At 32.8% G+C, this 15,712-nt stretch overlaps 1 protein-coding gene across 5 annotated transcripts in view; it reads right to left on the reverse strand.

Annotated features, from left to right (window-relative positions):
* Nucleotides 1-15,712, reverse strand: part of VPS13A (vacuolar protein sorting 13 homolog A) — a 264,964-nt gene that overhangs the window by 97,368 nt on the left and 151,884 nt on the right. For all 5 annotated transcript variants that reach the window (XM_055272202.2, XM_055272201.2, XM_063636975.1 and 2 more), the window contains 10 exons: nt 10,250-10,377; nt 9,706-9,875; nt 8,901-9,118; nt 7,969-8,201; nt 6,677-6,769; nt 5,825-6,181; nt 4,728-4,829; nt 3,069-3,227; nt 2,650-2,905; nt 1,198-1,358 (listed from right to left, as the gene is read on the reverse strand). In XM_055272202.2, the coding sequence (XP_055128177.1) occupies nt 1,198-1,358; nt 2,650-2,905; nt 3,069-3,227; nt 4,728-4,829; nt 5,825-6,181; nt 6,677-6,769; nt 7,969-8,201; nt 8,901-9,118; nt 9,706-9,875; nt 10,250-10,377 (1,877 nt within the window). The remainder of the gene's footprint in view (nt 1-1,197; nt 1,359-2,649; nt 2,906-3,068; nt 3,228-4,727; nt 4,830-5,824; nt 6,182-6,676; nt 6,770-7,968; nt 8,202-8,900; nt 9,119-9,705; nt 9,876-10,249; nt 10,378-15,712) is intronic.

The following is a 15,712-nucleotide window of genomic DNA, read 5'->3' on the forward strand; positions in this document are numbered from 1 at the left end:
AAGGGAACGTTTTCAACCTAAGAAAAGGCATCTACAAAACAACACAAATCATGTTTAATGGTGAAAGAATGGACAAGGCAAAAACATATGCTCTCACCACTTCTACTTGAATTGTATTCTAGCCAGTATGATAGGCAATATAAACAAGATAAAATAAAACACATCCAGATTGGAAAGGAAAAAGTAAAAATGTCTTCATTTGCAGCTATCATAACTATCTCAATCTACACAAATCTACTAGAATATGTGAGTCTAGTTAAGTCTGCAAATAGAGGTTAATATAACCTGTATTTCTAAATACTATCAATGAGTAATCAGAATTTAAAAATTAAAGGACAAGACAATTTTATCCAGATTTTTGATAAAAGTGATAACCTGATTCTCAAATTTATATAAAAATGAGAAGGACCTAAAATCCTCTGGAAAAGAAATCCATATGGTGAAAAAAAAAACAAAACCTCAATTCTTAACTTCACACTGTATACCAAGGTTCACTCAAAATGGCTATGTGGCATATACATATAATAGATTACTACTGAGCAACAACATGTAACTGCATGTAATAACATGGATACACATAAGTTGACACATACATACAAAATTTTTCTGAATGAAAGTCAAACTCCACCTGTACTGTATTCCACTTATGTAAAATCCTAGGCCATATAACTAATGCACAATGAGGACAGATCAGTGGATGCCTGGGAATGGGAAAGTGGGGAAATAGAAATTTTTTCTAAGAAATAAATTTGTTCATTACCGTGACTGTGATGAAGGTTTTAAAGGTGCATTTTTGTGTCAAAAGTCATCAACTTTAAATATATGTAGTTTATTGTACATACCTCAATAAAGCTGTAAAATTTTTTTATTCCTCTAAAAATTATCTAATCAAATAGAAAGGATATAAATATATTACAAAGACCTAAAGCAAAACACTGATGACTATTTTATTTATAAAAAATACTGTAAGAAGATTTTACAAAATATTCCTATTAAAAATTATAAGTATATTGAACAAATTCCTACCACCAGTCATAACCCAGTAGCGCAACTGCTGGTACTGAGTCTTCTTTTTGATATCAGCTGTATTACTGTTACGGTTTATATTCTTTCAGTAATAATTTCTTTGTTTTTTTTTAAATTTTATTAGCACACAGATGCATAACAGGACATCCCCCAAAATTGATCATTTCATACCTGCACTGGGGAGCGAATTGTGACCTTCTTACTTCCTTCCACTGTATCAATTTGACAAACAATAGATCTTTCAACGCCAGACTCTCTGTGTCTTACAGTGTACAGACGTCGTCCCACTTTTGTTAAAGGAATCTTATCAGCAGTAGAATGGTTAACAGGTGCTAAATTAAATAAGTATGTTTAAAAGTTTTTATTATAATTCATTACATATTAATTTTACATATATTACATATTAGAAATTTCAGATGATTCTTAAACTTATAAATAATAGTCACTAGAGTCTTTGGATATAGTCCATAAAAGGGATATTTTAAGAAGCCACCATATATTTCCACAGAATTCATTAAAAAACTCCCATTCAGGAGTTTAACCCAAGACAACAATACCAAACCTTTCAAAAATGAGTAATGAGAGCAAGTGCTATAAAATACAAGAATACTGATCTCTGGCTTGCTGTCAGAATAACCAGAGCATAATACCTTTTGGTAGACATTGGTAAACATCAAGGTGACTACAATTTTTGTTTTTAATTTTTCCAACAACTTGTGTCACTTTTCCTTTATATCTTGGACTTGATTAAATAAAATTATATATATATATTTACCTAAAATACATGTTGTATTGGGGATAAAATTACTTACTTGCATAAATTTCATTTACCATCCCATCCATAAAAATGTTAAAAGAGGTAAAATTTTTGAGAACATTAATTACAACGCTATGACAACACCTGAAACACCTGTTACATGTTATCTTCTAACTAGAAACAAAAGCTATTTTAGTAGCCTAGCCTCCTATGTCTAATTAACCTTTAAAATGATGCCCTCCTCAATAATTACTTAAATGCCAGAGTATCAAAAAGTGGTGTAGGTGAGGCTTTGGGACTATTCAACTTCACAATGACTACATATTATGACACTTTAAGAATGTATATACTTCACCTCCAATAAAAATGAAAAACTTCTGGGAAGCAGAAAAGACAAAGGAAAAAACCTTCATCTCAACAGGCAGAACATAAAAAAAAAATTTACAAATCCTAAAGCCATTAAAAACTGCCATTTGCATGAATTCAAACTTTGAATTCATTCAGTTGCAAAACTGATGGAATACTATCAACTGATACCAAATGTGAATAAAAGAACCCCCACAAACATCTAAACATCTATGGTCTATAAAAGCTGAATGAGGGCGAGATCTAATATTTTTCCTCCCAACAACAAAGCAGTAAATTGCCATGCTCTAAATAATGCAGAGGATAAAGAGTTTGGAATACAAAGTTTTAGTAACAATAGTAACCAAGACACTGCAAAGACAAAAAACAGTTCTTGACCTATTAGAAAGGAGATTAAAAAAAAAAAAAACCTTGCTAAGATTCTACAAAAGAGTAAAATAACATGTAAATTGTAATTTAAAACAAAATAGCCCCAGGAAGGTAATATATCAACTACTTACTAAGAAGAATGAAGAAGAGTTTGCTGCTTAGGCTGGTCATTGCATTGAAATGATCATTGTCCTTGGTTCGGATATAATCCATACTTAAACTTTCTTCATTTTTCAATACATATGATTTTGCCATAGGAATGTTGAGTACACTAAAAGAATCACTTGGCGAAACAGAGATAGTAAGTCCAAGGGAATTTAAAATCATAAATGGTGCTAGATCCTTTACGAAGTCAGCTGAAGATCCAGTGGCAGCTTCTGTAAATGCCTAATAAGAAAGAGTTATCCTAAATAAAATGAAATGTGTAAAATTAAATGACAAGGAGAACAGTAAAGGACAAATGACAACTAAGTTATTAAACTTCTTATTCAACAGACAGATCAATCAGACAAGTATCTCAATATCTGAAGTTTCAAATTTCTTTTCTTACCTTGACTAAATTGTTTAACATTACAAGACCACATTTGGATAATGTAATGTTTAATTGGTCTTTTGAATGGAAACTGATGACAGTTTTATATTCTGGCACTTTGTAGTTTTCTTCTTCAGGATCTGACTCAACAATGGCCTTTTTTGCTTTCTTTTTCATCTAAAATGGTAAATCATAGAAATATAAGAAAAAATTATTTCTAAGAACACAACATAACTAAACAAATCCCAATAACATTAGAGAGACCAGTACATTTTATCTTTTCTAATTTCAGTAAGTTCTATTGCCTTACTGAAATTACTTGGACATCAGCCAACTAAAGTCATACAGGACAGAAGTATTAGAGAAAATAAATCATGTCATCATCAGTGATAGTAAAATGGCAGATACAATTTAGAAGGAAAAATAAAAACCTAAAATTACTATGTGTACCTGGGATCTGAATATAAAAGCACACACTTCAAAGCAACATAAAAACTCAGAAAAAAGTAAATTAATGTATTGGTCATGCTAATAATAAAGAACAGAAACCTAGAGACTTACAAAGGCGGACAATAGCAGCAGAACAGTGTTATAAACCTAGAGCTCATAAGAATCAATACCCTTTACCATTTTTTAGGAGTCACAGATCCACTGACCATGTGTATTCTAACCTAAAAACCACCAAGGAATTCCTTTTCAAATCCTTCATCTAAAATATCTGGAAAATAAAATTAAGTGATCTAATATGAAAAGAGCTCAACATGCTAAGCTAGCCACCTCTGTTGTTACTTTAACTGGCTTTAAGCCACTGAAAATCTGTCTGCAGGTTGACCAAGTCATCATTAGGTAGGAAACACGTGAGTAATTCTGCAGTCTCTTGCTTCAGAAGCAAAATTTCATCCACCTAAAGGCCCCGATTCTCATGATTACATAAATCCACAATATATTTCAAGCAAATAACATACATTCCTGCACACACGCACACACCCAAAGGATGAAGGAAACTCAGGATAGACAACAATCTACAGGAAGATGACAGAGGTATTACAGCATAGTGGTTTAGAGTGGATTTAACCCCTCTGCAGCTGGATTTGCATCCCATCTTTTCCACTTTGTAGCTATTATTACTTCAAGAAGTCTCTTAACCTCCCTGGTCTCAGTCCCTTCACATGTTAAATAAAAACTCTATCTTCCTCCAAGAGTTGTTGTAAGGATTAAAATATTTAGAACAATGTCTAAATTATTCTAAATTTAGTTCTAAATTATGTTCTAAATTGTTCTAAATTATGTAACAAGTAACATAATACTTGTTACATAATTGTATTAGAAGCATAGGCAACACTGGCCTTAGATTTGAAAATTATATTCAGAGGGCAAACAAGGAAGCATGTGGGCAAGGCTCATGATGAGACAACCTGAACTTCGTTGTGATTAAAATAAAGTGTCAAGTGTGGTATAAACATTCTCAATTTTGGAAAATTTTTTCAGACTTCAAATATACATTGATGGGGGAATGTTAATAAAGGGGGAGGCTATACACGTGCAGAAGTAGGTGGTATACGAGAAATCTCTGTTCCTTCTTCTCAATTTTGCTGTGAACCTAAATCTGTTCTTAAAAAAATACAGTCTTTTAAAATACATATATATATATACACACATACACGTATATAGATATACCTTGATACCAAGATTCCATGGTCTAAAATCCTCAGTCTGATCAATTTCTAAGGGTTCAAGCAAAGGCTCCCATACACCAAACATTTCATTATAATAATGCACCTACAGAGAGAATTTTTTAAATGAAAAATGATCTTCCATCCTGTTTCCCACCATGTTTTTTAGCCCTGTTATTTCTTCTATATAAAAACCAGTCTACATGCCATTCAGTAGCTTCCTATAAGCACTCCCTCAGCATTTTCCTCACCTGGCTAACTTCACAGTACATATTCGCTCTTCACAATTTAGTCCAGATAAAATCCCTTTTTAAGCATCTTTCCTTGATTCTACATTACATAAAAGTATAAGGCATATATTTCTAAATCTTTATATTTCTATTAGAAGAGATTATTATACACATATTCAGAAATTCTGTCTATATCCTTAAAAAAAAAAGTATTCAACTTTAACTCTTTTTTTTTCTTTTTTTTTTTTTTGAGGCTGGGTCTCACTTTGTACCCAGGTCTCACTTTGAACCCCAGGCTGGAGTGCAGTGGTGAGATCTCAGCTCACCATAGCCTCGACTTCCCAGCTATTCTCAAGTGATCCTCCACCTCAGTCTCTTGAATAGCTAAGACTACAGGTGTGAGCCACCACCACTGGCTAATTTTTTGTATTTTTAGTAGAGACAAGGTTTCACCATGTTGCCCAGGCTGATCTTGAACTCCTGGGCTCAAGCGATCCTTCTGCTTTGGCCTCCCAACGTGCTGGGATTACAGGTGAGCCACTGGGCCTGGCCTCAATTTAACTCTTAAAAAAAAGAATTCTGAATCTAATCAACAACTGTTGAATAATATATTATCTTTAAGTTGATAAAATCAGTTGAAATATAAACTTAATGTGGACACGTACTTTAAAAGTAAGAGGAATGTATACATAAAAGCAATTTTCAAGGGCAAAATTTGAAAACTTTTTTCTAAAAGTTTTTGACCCAATATCATATTTACAATAAGCTTAAATAGCTACATAAGATTCCATAATATTCCATATGTATCATTATCTGTCATAATATTCCATATGTATCATTATCTGTTATAAAACTGGAAAAATATGCTTACTTCTAGCTCAAGCTGACAGTGCAGATTTATTAGGGAACTACAGTTTTTGCCTTCCCCTGAAAAACGTGACTTTGCCAGAAGCATAGGTACTGTTCTATGACCAACTCCAGCCTCAAGAACTATAAAAATAGAATCAATGTTCATTTTTATCATCTCGTCTTTGGGTACCAATTCAGTCGTGGGAGCTATTTTTTCAGTTTCATTTGATTCTTCAAGAAACCACATTTTTAAAGTCTTTGTATCCTTCTTTTCCCATAAATGTGCAGTAGAAGAAGCCGTTTCTTCTGGGATGGTTTCCTTCGTTGTATACAGTGCTGAAGTTATAGTAATCATAGTATTTATAATAACTGGTGAAACCTAAATGGAAAAAAAATTAATAATAAGTCTATACAAAACACTTTCAAACATACTACATCAAGAAATATTAAATACATATGATGAAGGATTATGAGAAATTAAATATTGAATTAACATTACTACCACAAAATAGAAGATACAATTTATTGTTTATAAAATTTTTTGAATTACCATAATTGTGACTTGTTAAAATATTTACATGAATCTTGCAGATATTATTAAACTGATGAAGTATAAAGTAATTTCAATAATATTTATTAGGGATATTAGATGTTAACCACACAAATGTAAATAATAAAATATAGAATAACATTCATTATAAAATGTGTATTAAATAATATTACTTTGTAAATATCTCATAAAAACATATTTTCAAAAACACAAATACACCTATTTTGTTTGCATAACAATTAAAAGACTTGCTATAATAAGTTTCTAGGCTTTACTACTTTTTTTAAGTTTACTAAATATTCAAATGATTATATTTTAATTTACCTTTAGTGTCAGGGATTTTACTGACATATCGATCACTTGTGGATCTGTACCTATCTTAGTAGTTTGATAAAACAAGTCACAGGGCTGCAAAACCTATGAGAGAAAAATCAATACCAATAAATTAATGTTTAAATATAAAAATATTTCTATTTAAAGACTTTCCTAGTAATAGGTATGTCAAATAAACAAGTTAATAAAAATAACTATTTAAAAAGTGACTTAATAATACACTCCTTAATTATCCCATATAAAGGACATCTAGAATCTAATATCTGCTCTATTCTTCCACAGTAATAGAAGTTTTATCTGAGCACAAGGTAGCTCAGAAAAAAATACCACATTCTCCAACCTTTACTGCAGTAAAGTGTGGTCATACAGCTATGTTCAAGCCAAAAAAGATGTGAATAGAAGAAATATATATTTAAAACTTCTAAGTCAAAAACTAAGACAGAATTGGTATACCCTCCATTTTCTATTCTCTCTCTGCTTAGTGGAGGGCCAACTGTCTTGCAAATTTGGGCAACAGTTTATCTTATATCCTAATATATATGTATTCATTGTATCAAAATTACATCTTATATTTCTATGGTGACAATGTTTAGAATATTTATGCTTCTATAGATGCATACCAAGCATCAGGAAAAAAATACAAAGAAACAAACAAAAACTTATGCTTCTATTACTCCTTCAGAAGCTCAAATATTTTTGTAAGTATTTGCTGAAAGTCAGCCAGTTAACTTGAAAAGATGTCTGTGAAGGAATGAATTTTAAGTAGAGTTATGAAGAGGAGGAAGGCCAAGAGGTTACTAGAGAGTAAAATATCAACGTGAAGTATGTCAAAGCAAATGGCTGAAGGTTCAAATGAAGTTACATGGAGACAAGGAAAAACTCATTATTTGAGCAAAAACATCCAAATGGGAGAAAAAAGTTAAAACAATAAAACTGAAACAACACAGCAAACAACTGGCAGAAAGTCTTAAAAGTCTAAAGAGCAATCTGGAATTGACATGGTTAGAAAGTCAAAGTAAGATCTTAATTGAAAAGTGTCAAGATGAACCCAACTTTTTAGTGATAGTATTCCCACAAATACTAACAATAATGAGCAGCATCTGGAAGAATGAAAGAGTTTCAAAGCTGGTAAATAATATTCTAAATTAAGCTCTCTAAGCAGAGAGAAAGACATTTTACAGAGCACGGTTGGAAAGCATGTAGGTAGTTTTTGTTTCCTAAAATGGTATACACTACATCCAAAATAGTTTACAATTAAGCAGATGATCAAATAGTTAACTCACAGTAGTGATTTTGCCTTTTCTCTTGACTGGAAGAAACGGGCAGGCTCTCACTTGGAGATCTTTAATAGCAGCAGTCATTGTACTATTTTCAAGGTTACCTTTATAGCAAATTTCACATTGTGTTGTAATGACTAAGGCAGGAGCATCATTTTTTGTCATGTCAGCCACAAACACAATTTCAGGATTTTTAATAATAACATTAATTTCCCACTTCACTGATTCCTGTGTAGGTACTAAAACAAATAAAAATAAATTAAAATATCTGCTATATATTATGAATAATTTTTTATAAGAAAATATTAAAATGGAGTAATAGTAAAAAGTAAAACAAAAGAATCTTAGATCCCAAAAGAATCAACTACAACCCTTAGTGAAGACTTGAAGAAGCTACAGGCATAAGAACATTTTTAAATGAGGGGAAATCTCCACTATTTAACTGGAAAGCCTAGAAACTAACCTAGTTTCTAACTCTCAACTTGATACTCTTTCTACTATACCACAGTAAATGACATACTATAAAAGGATAATAGAGAAACCATATGTTAAAAGCTAGGAATAAATACAACAAAAATAAATGAGTGCTTTAAATTGAAATATTATCTTAATTGTGAAAAGGTATGGTTGGTTCATTATTTGCTCTGCTTGTTTTTTTCCACTAGACAAATTCCTTCAAATTACTGCCTGAAGAGAAGTACAATTACTTGTTCTAACATAGGTTTCATAATTTTTAAATGAAATATATACTGACACCTTTAAAAAATGCAAACTATACATCCTCCGAGAAAACACATTAAGGTTTTCCTTCTACTCTGAAAAATAAAATTTTAATTTCTTAAAGCATTTACTTTGATGATCTAAAAGGCTAATCAAGGTTAAGTCCTCTTGTAGCACTTCAATAAAACAAATATTAAATATTTTAGCCAATAACTAACCTTCTTCCTTAGCAGTCCATGTTTGCACACTGGTTTCTACAGCAGTGCCTGTGGTGTAGGCCTCAAGAAAGACATTTGCAACAGTCTGCAGAAATTCTACGCTTGCACAAATATACATTTCTTGAAAGACTGCATCAGTCACACAACCATCTCTGACTTTCCTGTACTTTATATCCATCATGTCTTTTTTGTCAAAACCAACTGTCAGTCCTATCATTCTGGAAAACACAATAACAACAATTCCTATGTGTGAGTAACTTAGAAGTAATCAAACATATGAGTAAAACTCAAAGACTTCATCTCTTTCACTGACCAAAAAAAAGCATTCTGAAGTCATGTCTCTTGGGAAGATCCATAAAGTGTTCCAAATAATGAACTTACAAACTTCTGGAACACAAATGTATCATAAATGAGGAAGTGTGTGTTCAATAAATTATAAGAGTTTAAATCTCAGGATATTTTTTCTTTTCAATTTTTTATGTACTTCCCATTACAATTAGCATGCATTAACAATAATTTATATTAGATTTATATTAGAGAATGTAATTTAAAGAATGTAAAAACCAATTTAATTGCACTGATTATTTCTATTTACTCAACCAATCTATCAATTATCCAGTGAGAATAGTACATAACAGAACCAGGACATTTTAAATGTTAACCGAGTACTACGAGTTGACTGAATTGAAGCTTTAAAGAACCTAGGATGCACTCAGAAAATGAATGTGCAACTCTGGAGATGAATTCTGTAAAATATATCAACGATTTCTCAAGTAAAACCTTAGAACATCATTACAATACATACCGAGGAGTTGCTTTCTTGACATGAGGTCTTTTATCATCTAAAATACAGTTTTTTAATGAGAAGGAAGAAAATGTTGAGTCATCCGTATACATTTTTAAAGTACTTATAATATTCTCCAATTTAAATTCAGCAAGTTTCAGAGAAGGATCACGAACATCTGTAAAGGAAGCCTATGAAAGGAGAAACCAATACAAAATTACAAAGAAACACAAGTCTAAAGTGTATTTTATGATGTGAACTACTACAAATTATTGCCTCTGCTTATAACAAACATCAAAATTCTGTCTCCAAAGGGCTCTAATGAAAGGCCAAAAACATATACACATCACTTTAATTTTACAATTTATTTTTCACATTAGCTATATGATAGATAATTCATTTAAAAGAGAAATAGTTATAATTATTATTAAACAGATCAACCATTTTTCTCAGAGGGACAGATACTACAAAATACATGTTAAATATTAACATTTGTTATTTTAAAAACATCTATCTATGCAAATTTCACATGTGAAAATACATTTTCTTTTCTTCCTGGACTTACTTGTTTAGGACCTGGACTATACAGCACCATGGTGAGATAATCAGTTTTGAAGCTCATGTTTAGTGTTGTCTTAACTAGTGAGGCATGTGAATGTACTTCTACCACAGCAGCTGTCACCACAGTTGCTCCTTGAAAAAATTAAAGTTATTTAATAAAAGAAAATATCATGAAAAGTAGCTCATTAAAATACCCTTGAAATAGATTTAATAGAATTATTAAACAGGCATAGTAAAATGACATTCAAGAAAATAAAATATTAGAAAATTCAGATGTAAAACTCAGTAACTTCTGGCTTAGGACTCTTTCCATAATAATTTGGGAATATTAATTGAACACTTGGTGTTTCTGTTTCCTCTTGATGCTTCTGTTTCTACTTCTGTTCCAAGGAAAAACAGAACTAATCACTGAATATGTTTGGAGATTAAGTAAAATAGCACATGTAAAATGCATACTACAGTACCTGGCACATAATTCAGTATTCAAATTTTACTTTAAAAAACTAAAACCAAGAGACATTTAAAAAATTTTTCTACTAATCAGAAGAATTCAAAATTTGTTTTCTACATTTAAATTTTGAATCAAGGCATTATACGCACATATTAAATGAGCTTAAAATGAAAAAGCAGCACTTTCTAATTCTCATTATATCTAACTTCAAAGAAAAGTACCATTATGCCAGGTAATGTATTTTCAATTGTGATAAAAATTTACATACAATGAAATACATGTATCTTATATGAACTATTTGATGAAATTTGGTAAGTGTATATTCCCATGTAATCACTACTTCAATTAAGATACTGAACACTTACATCCCTCCAGAAAGTTCCCTCTTAACACTTGCTAGCCAATCCCCAACCTCTCTACCATTCTAATTTCAATCACGTTGCATTCCACAAATTCTGATATATTTTATTTTCATGATCATTCAGTTCAAACAACTTCTTAATTTTCCTTTTCATTTCTTTTTGATCTATGGGTTATTTAGAAATTGTTCAAGCTTTTTCACATCCTATTGTTACTACCTTCTAATTTAATCCAATGTGGTCAGAAAATTTAATGGTCCACAAAATGATGCATCTTTGTAAACATTCCAGGAACTGCTTAAAAACAAAAATGTATTCTGCAACTGATGGTAACATTATATTATATTAATTATGTCAAGTTTGTTGATTGTATTCAAATCTTCTATATTCTTTCTGATTTTTTTGTCCATATCTTATCATTTACCAAGAGTGGTGTGTTCAAATCCCCAACTATGACTCTGTATATGTGTATTTTCTTCTTTAGTTCTGTCAATTTTGCTGCATATATTTCAAAGTTCTGTTATTAGGTATATACACATTTAGGATTGTTGCATCTTCTTTGTGAACTGACACTTTTATCATTATTTAAAAAAAAAAAAACAAACCTTGTAATGAGACATTCAGGAGAAAGATGAACCCTAACTGGATATTTTCATGGTCTTAAGGAAGCATTGCTAATTTTTAGGGTGATGATGTTACTATATTTAAAAAGTAATGTCCTTATTGCTTATGGAAAAATAGCAATTAATGGTATAGTATCTGGGATTTGCTTTAAAATAATCTTATGGGCTTGAGGAAGAAGCGGGAAGAGCAGAGTGCGGGCAGTAACAAAGTAGCCACATGATATTAATTAGTGAAAGTGGGCCAGGCATGGTGGCTCATGCCTGTAATCCCAGCACTTTGGGAGACCAAGGTGGGGGGATCATGAGGTCAGGAGATCGAGACCATCCGGGGTAACACAGTGAAACCCTGTCTCTACTAAAAATACAAAAAAGTAGCTGGGCGTGGTGGCGGGCGCCTGTAATCCCAGCACTTTGGGAGACTGAGGTGGGCGGATCACGAGGTCAGGAGATCGAGACCATCCTGGGTAACACAGTGAAACCCCGTCTCTACTAAAAATACAAAAAAGTAGCTGTGCGTGGTGGGGGGCGCCTGTAGTCCCAGCTACTCGGGAGGCTGAGGCAGGAGAATGGCATGAACCTGGGAGGCAGAGCTTGCAGTAGCTGAGATTGCGCCACAACACTCCAGCCTGGGCGACAGAGAGAGACTCTGTCTCAAAAAAAAAAAAAAAAATTATGAAAGTGGGTGATGAGTACATGTGGGTTCATTACCTCATTCCTTCTACTTTGGTATATGTGTAAAAATTTCCAGAAGAAAACGATTAAAATAACATATTCAAACATCTATTTCTTGTTACATCAATTGCAGACATTGTATCTCACTCTTTAAGCCCTTACTATTTGTTTCCTCTGATCCATCTTCCTCTTTACAGCTTTGGTTAGTAATGTCTTTACTTCTAAGTTATCACAGTTCATAATATTTACTTTTTTATTTACATAAGAAGTATTCCGTGTGTTGTTTAACTATGACCATGTAGTATTTTTCTTTTTTTTTTTCTTCCATTGTTGTATTTTTTTTTTTCATTTTATTATTATACTTTAGGTTTTAGGGTACATGTGCACAATGTGCAGGTTTGTTACATATGTATCCATGTGCCATGTTGGTTTGCTGCACCCATTAACTGGTCATTTAGCATTAGGTATATCTCCTAATGCTGTCCTTCCCCCTTCCCCCCACCCCACAACAGTCCCCGGAGTGTGATGTTCCCCTTCCTGTGTCCATAAGTTCTCACTGCTCAATTCCCACCTATGAGTGAGAACATGCGGTGTTTGGTTTTTTGTCCTTGCGATAGTTTACTGAGAATGATGGTTTCCAGTTTCATCCATGTCCTTACAAGGACATGAACTCATCATTTTTTATGGCTGCATAGTATTCCATGGCGTATATATGCCACATTTTCTTAATCCAGTCTATCATTGGACATTTGGGTTGGTTCCAAGTCTTTGCTATTGTGAATAGTGCCGCAATAAACATACGTGTGCATGTGTCTTTATAGCAGCATGATTTATAGTCCTTGGACTATAAATCATGCTGCTATATCTAGAACTAGAAATACCATTTGACCATGTAGTATTTTTCAATGATGAGACTTACAGTAATACTGCCTCTGCTGCTACACTGTCACAATGAGTGCATCTCTCAAAAATAAGAGGTTCTCTTCTCACATTCTAACGATGGCTCAAAATTATGCAAAATTTAGTCCACTTCACTTCTGCAACATGGTATAGAAATTTCTTAACAACAGAAAACACTTTCCTGTCTATATCAGTTATATAAGATAGCTAACTCTGTATCCTACATACTATGTGGAATTCATGCTATTTTTCTTCTATAGGACATTCTTCCACGTGGCTTTTTTCTTTCCTTAAAGCATTCTCATTTACTTTTTAATGAAAGCCAATTAATTTCTAGCCTATTCACATAGATAATTTGGAGATTCCTTTTCAATGTACTCCTGGGTAGGCCTAGGTTTTTTTAACCCCATATTTTCCTGTTTCCTAGATTTCCTGACTTTCTGAAATACATTTTCAAACTAATTTCTTTTATGAATGGGTATGAAGAAGTCTAAGAAAACTGAGTCACAGGAAATCTGAGAATTATTTTCTTCACATTTTGGGTGATGGCTTGGCTGTGTATAGAATCTGAGCTTCAAAAACCACTTTCCTTAGAATTCTGAATAGATTCTTCCATTGTCTTCTACCATCCAGGAATTCTATTCCATCATGTTTTACTGATGATAAATAAAAAGCAACAAAAATCAATCATGCAATCATTTTTTTCTAAGTCCCTGACAGGCAGCCTGTTTTTTTTCTGAAACTTCAGAAAATCTTAGCTTTACCATTCTGACATCTCATGAAAATGTGTTTGCATGTGGAATCTTAGTTTACCCAATCTGCTGGAAACTCAATAGATTCATTATAGCTAAGAGCTTCCTTCAATATTTACTTAGGTCTGGACAGTTTACAGCAGCTCACCCTTACCTGCACTTTCAATTACCTGTGGTCAGGTCAACTGGGGTCTGAAAATATTATGATACTTTGAGAGACAGGCCACATTCACGTAACTTTTATGACAGTATATTGTTATAATTGTTCTATTTTATTAGTTGTTCAACTCTTACTGTGCCTAATTTATAAATTCAACTTTATGATACCTATGTATGTATAGGAAAAAATATAGTTTGGGTACTATCCAAACATAGGTTTGGTAACACCCAAAGTTTCAGGTGTCGACTGGGGTCTTGGAACATATTCCCTGCAGGTAAAAGGAGAGTACTATACTTCTTTAAAGAATTGCCTTCCATTTCCTCAATTATTTCTTCTGTAACACTCATTCTGGAATTGGACCTTCTGAACTAAAACATCACTCTTAAGTTTTATCACATTTTCCATCCCTGTGCTTTTTTCTTCTCTGTCATGGGAGATTGCCTCAACCAAATATTCCAACTCAATACTTCTAATTATTTTATTGAGGATTTTTGCATCAATGTTCATCAAGGATATTGGTCTGAAATTCTCTTTTTTGGTTATGTCTCTGCCAGGTTTTGGTATCAGGACAATGCTGGCTTCGTAAAATGTGTTAGGGAGGATTCCCTCTTTTTCTATCGATTGGAATAGTTTCACAAGGAATGGTACCAGTTCCTCCTTGTACCTCTGGTAGAATTCAGCTGTGAATCCATCAGGTCCTGGACTCTTTTTGGTTGGTAAGCTATTGATTATTGCCACAATTTCAGAACCTGTTATTGGTCTATTCAGAGATTCAACTTCTTCCTGGTTTAGTCTTGAGAGGGTGTATTTGTCGAGGAATTTATCCATTTCTTCTAGATTTTCTAGTTTATTTGCATAGAGGTGTTTGTAGTATTCTCTGATGGTAGATTGTATTTCTGTGGGATCGGTGGTGATATCCCCTTTTTCGTTTTTTATTGCATCTATTTGTTTCTTCTCTCTTTTCTTCTTTATTAGTCTTGCTAGCGGTCCATCAATTTTGTTGATCTTTTCAAAAAACCAGCTCCTGGATTCATTAATTTTTTGAAGGGTTTGTTGTGTCTCTATTTCTTTCAGTTCTGCTCTGATTTTAGTTATTTCTAGCCTTCTGCTAGCTTTTGAATGTGTTTGCTCTTGCTTTTCTAGTTCTTTTAATTGTGATGTTAGGGTGTCAATTTCGAATCCAGCAGCACATCAAAAAGCTTATCCGCCATGATCAAGTGGGCTTCATCCCTGGGATGCAAGGCTGGTTCAACATACGAAAATCAATAAATGTAATCCAGCATATAAACAGAACCAAAGACAAAAACCACATGATTATCTCAATAGATGCAGAAAAGGCCTTTGACAAAATTCAACAACCCTTCATGCTAAAAACTCTCAATAAATTAGGTATTGATGGGACGTATCTCAAAATAATAAGAGCTATCTATGACAAACCCACAGCCAATATCATACTGAATGGGCAAAAACTGGAAGCATTCCCTCTGAAAACTGGCACAAGGCAGGGATGCCCTCTCTCACCGCTCCTATTCAACATAGTGCTGGAAGTT

This window comes from Symphalangus syndactylus, chromosome 3 (genome assembly GCF_028878055.3).
Source record: "Symphalangus syndactylus isolate Jambi chromosome 3, NHGRI_mSymSyn1-v2.1_pri, whole genome shotgun sequence".
NCBI lineage: Eukaryota > Metazoa > Chordata > Mammalia > Primates > Hylobatidae > Symphalangus > Symphalangus syndactylus.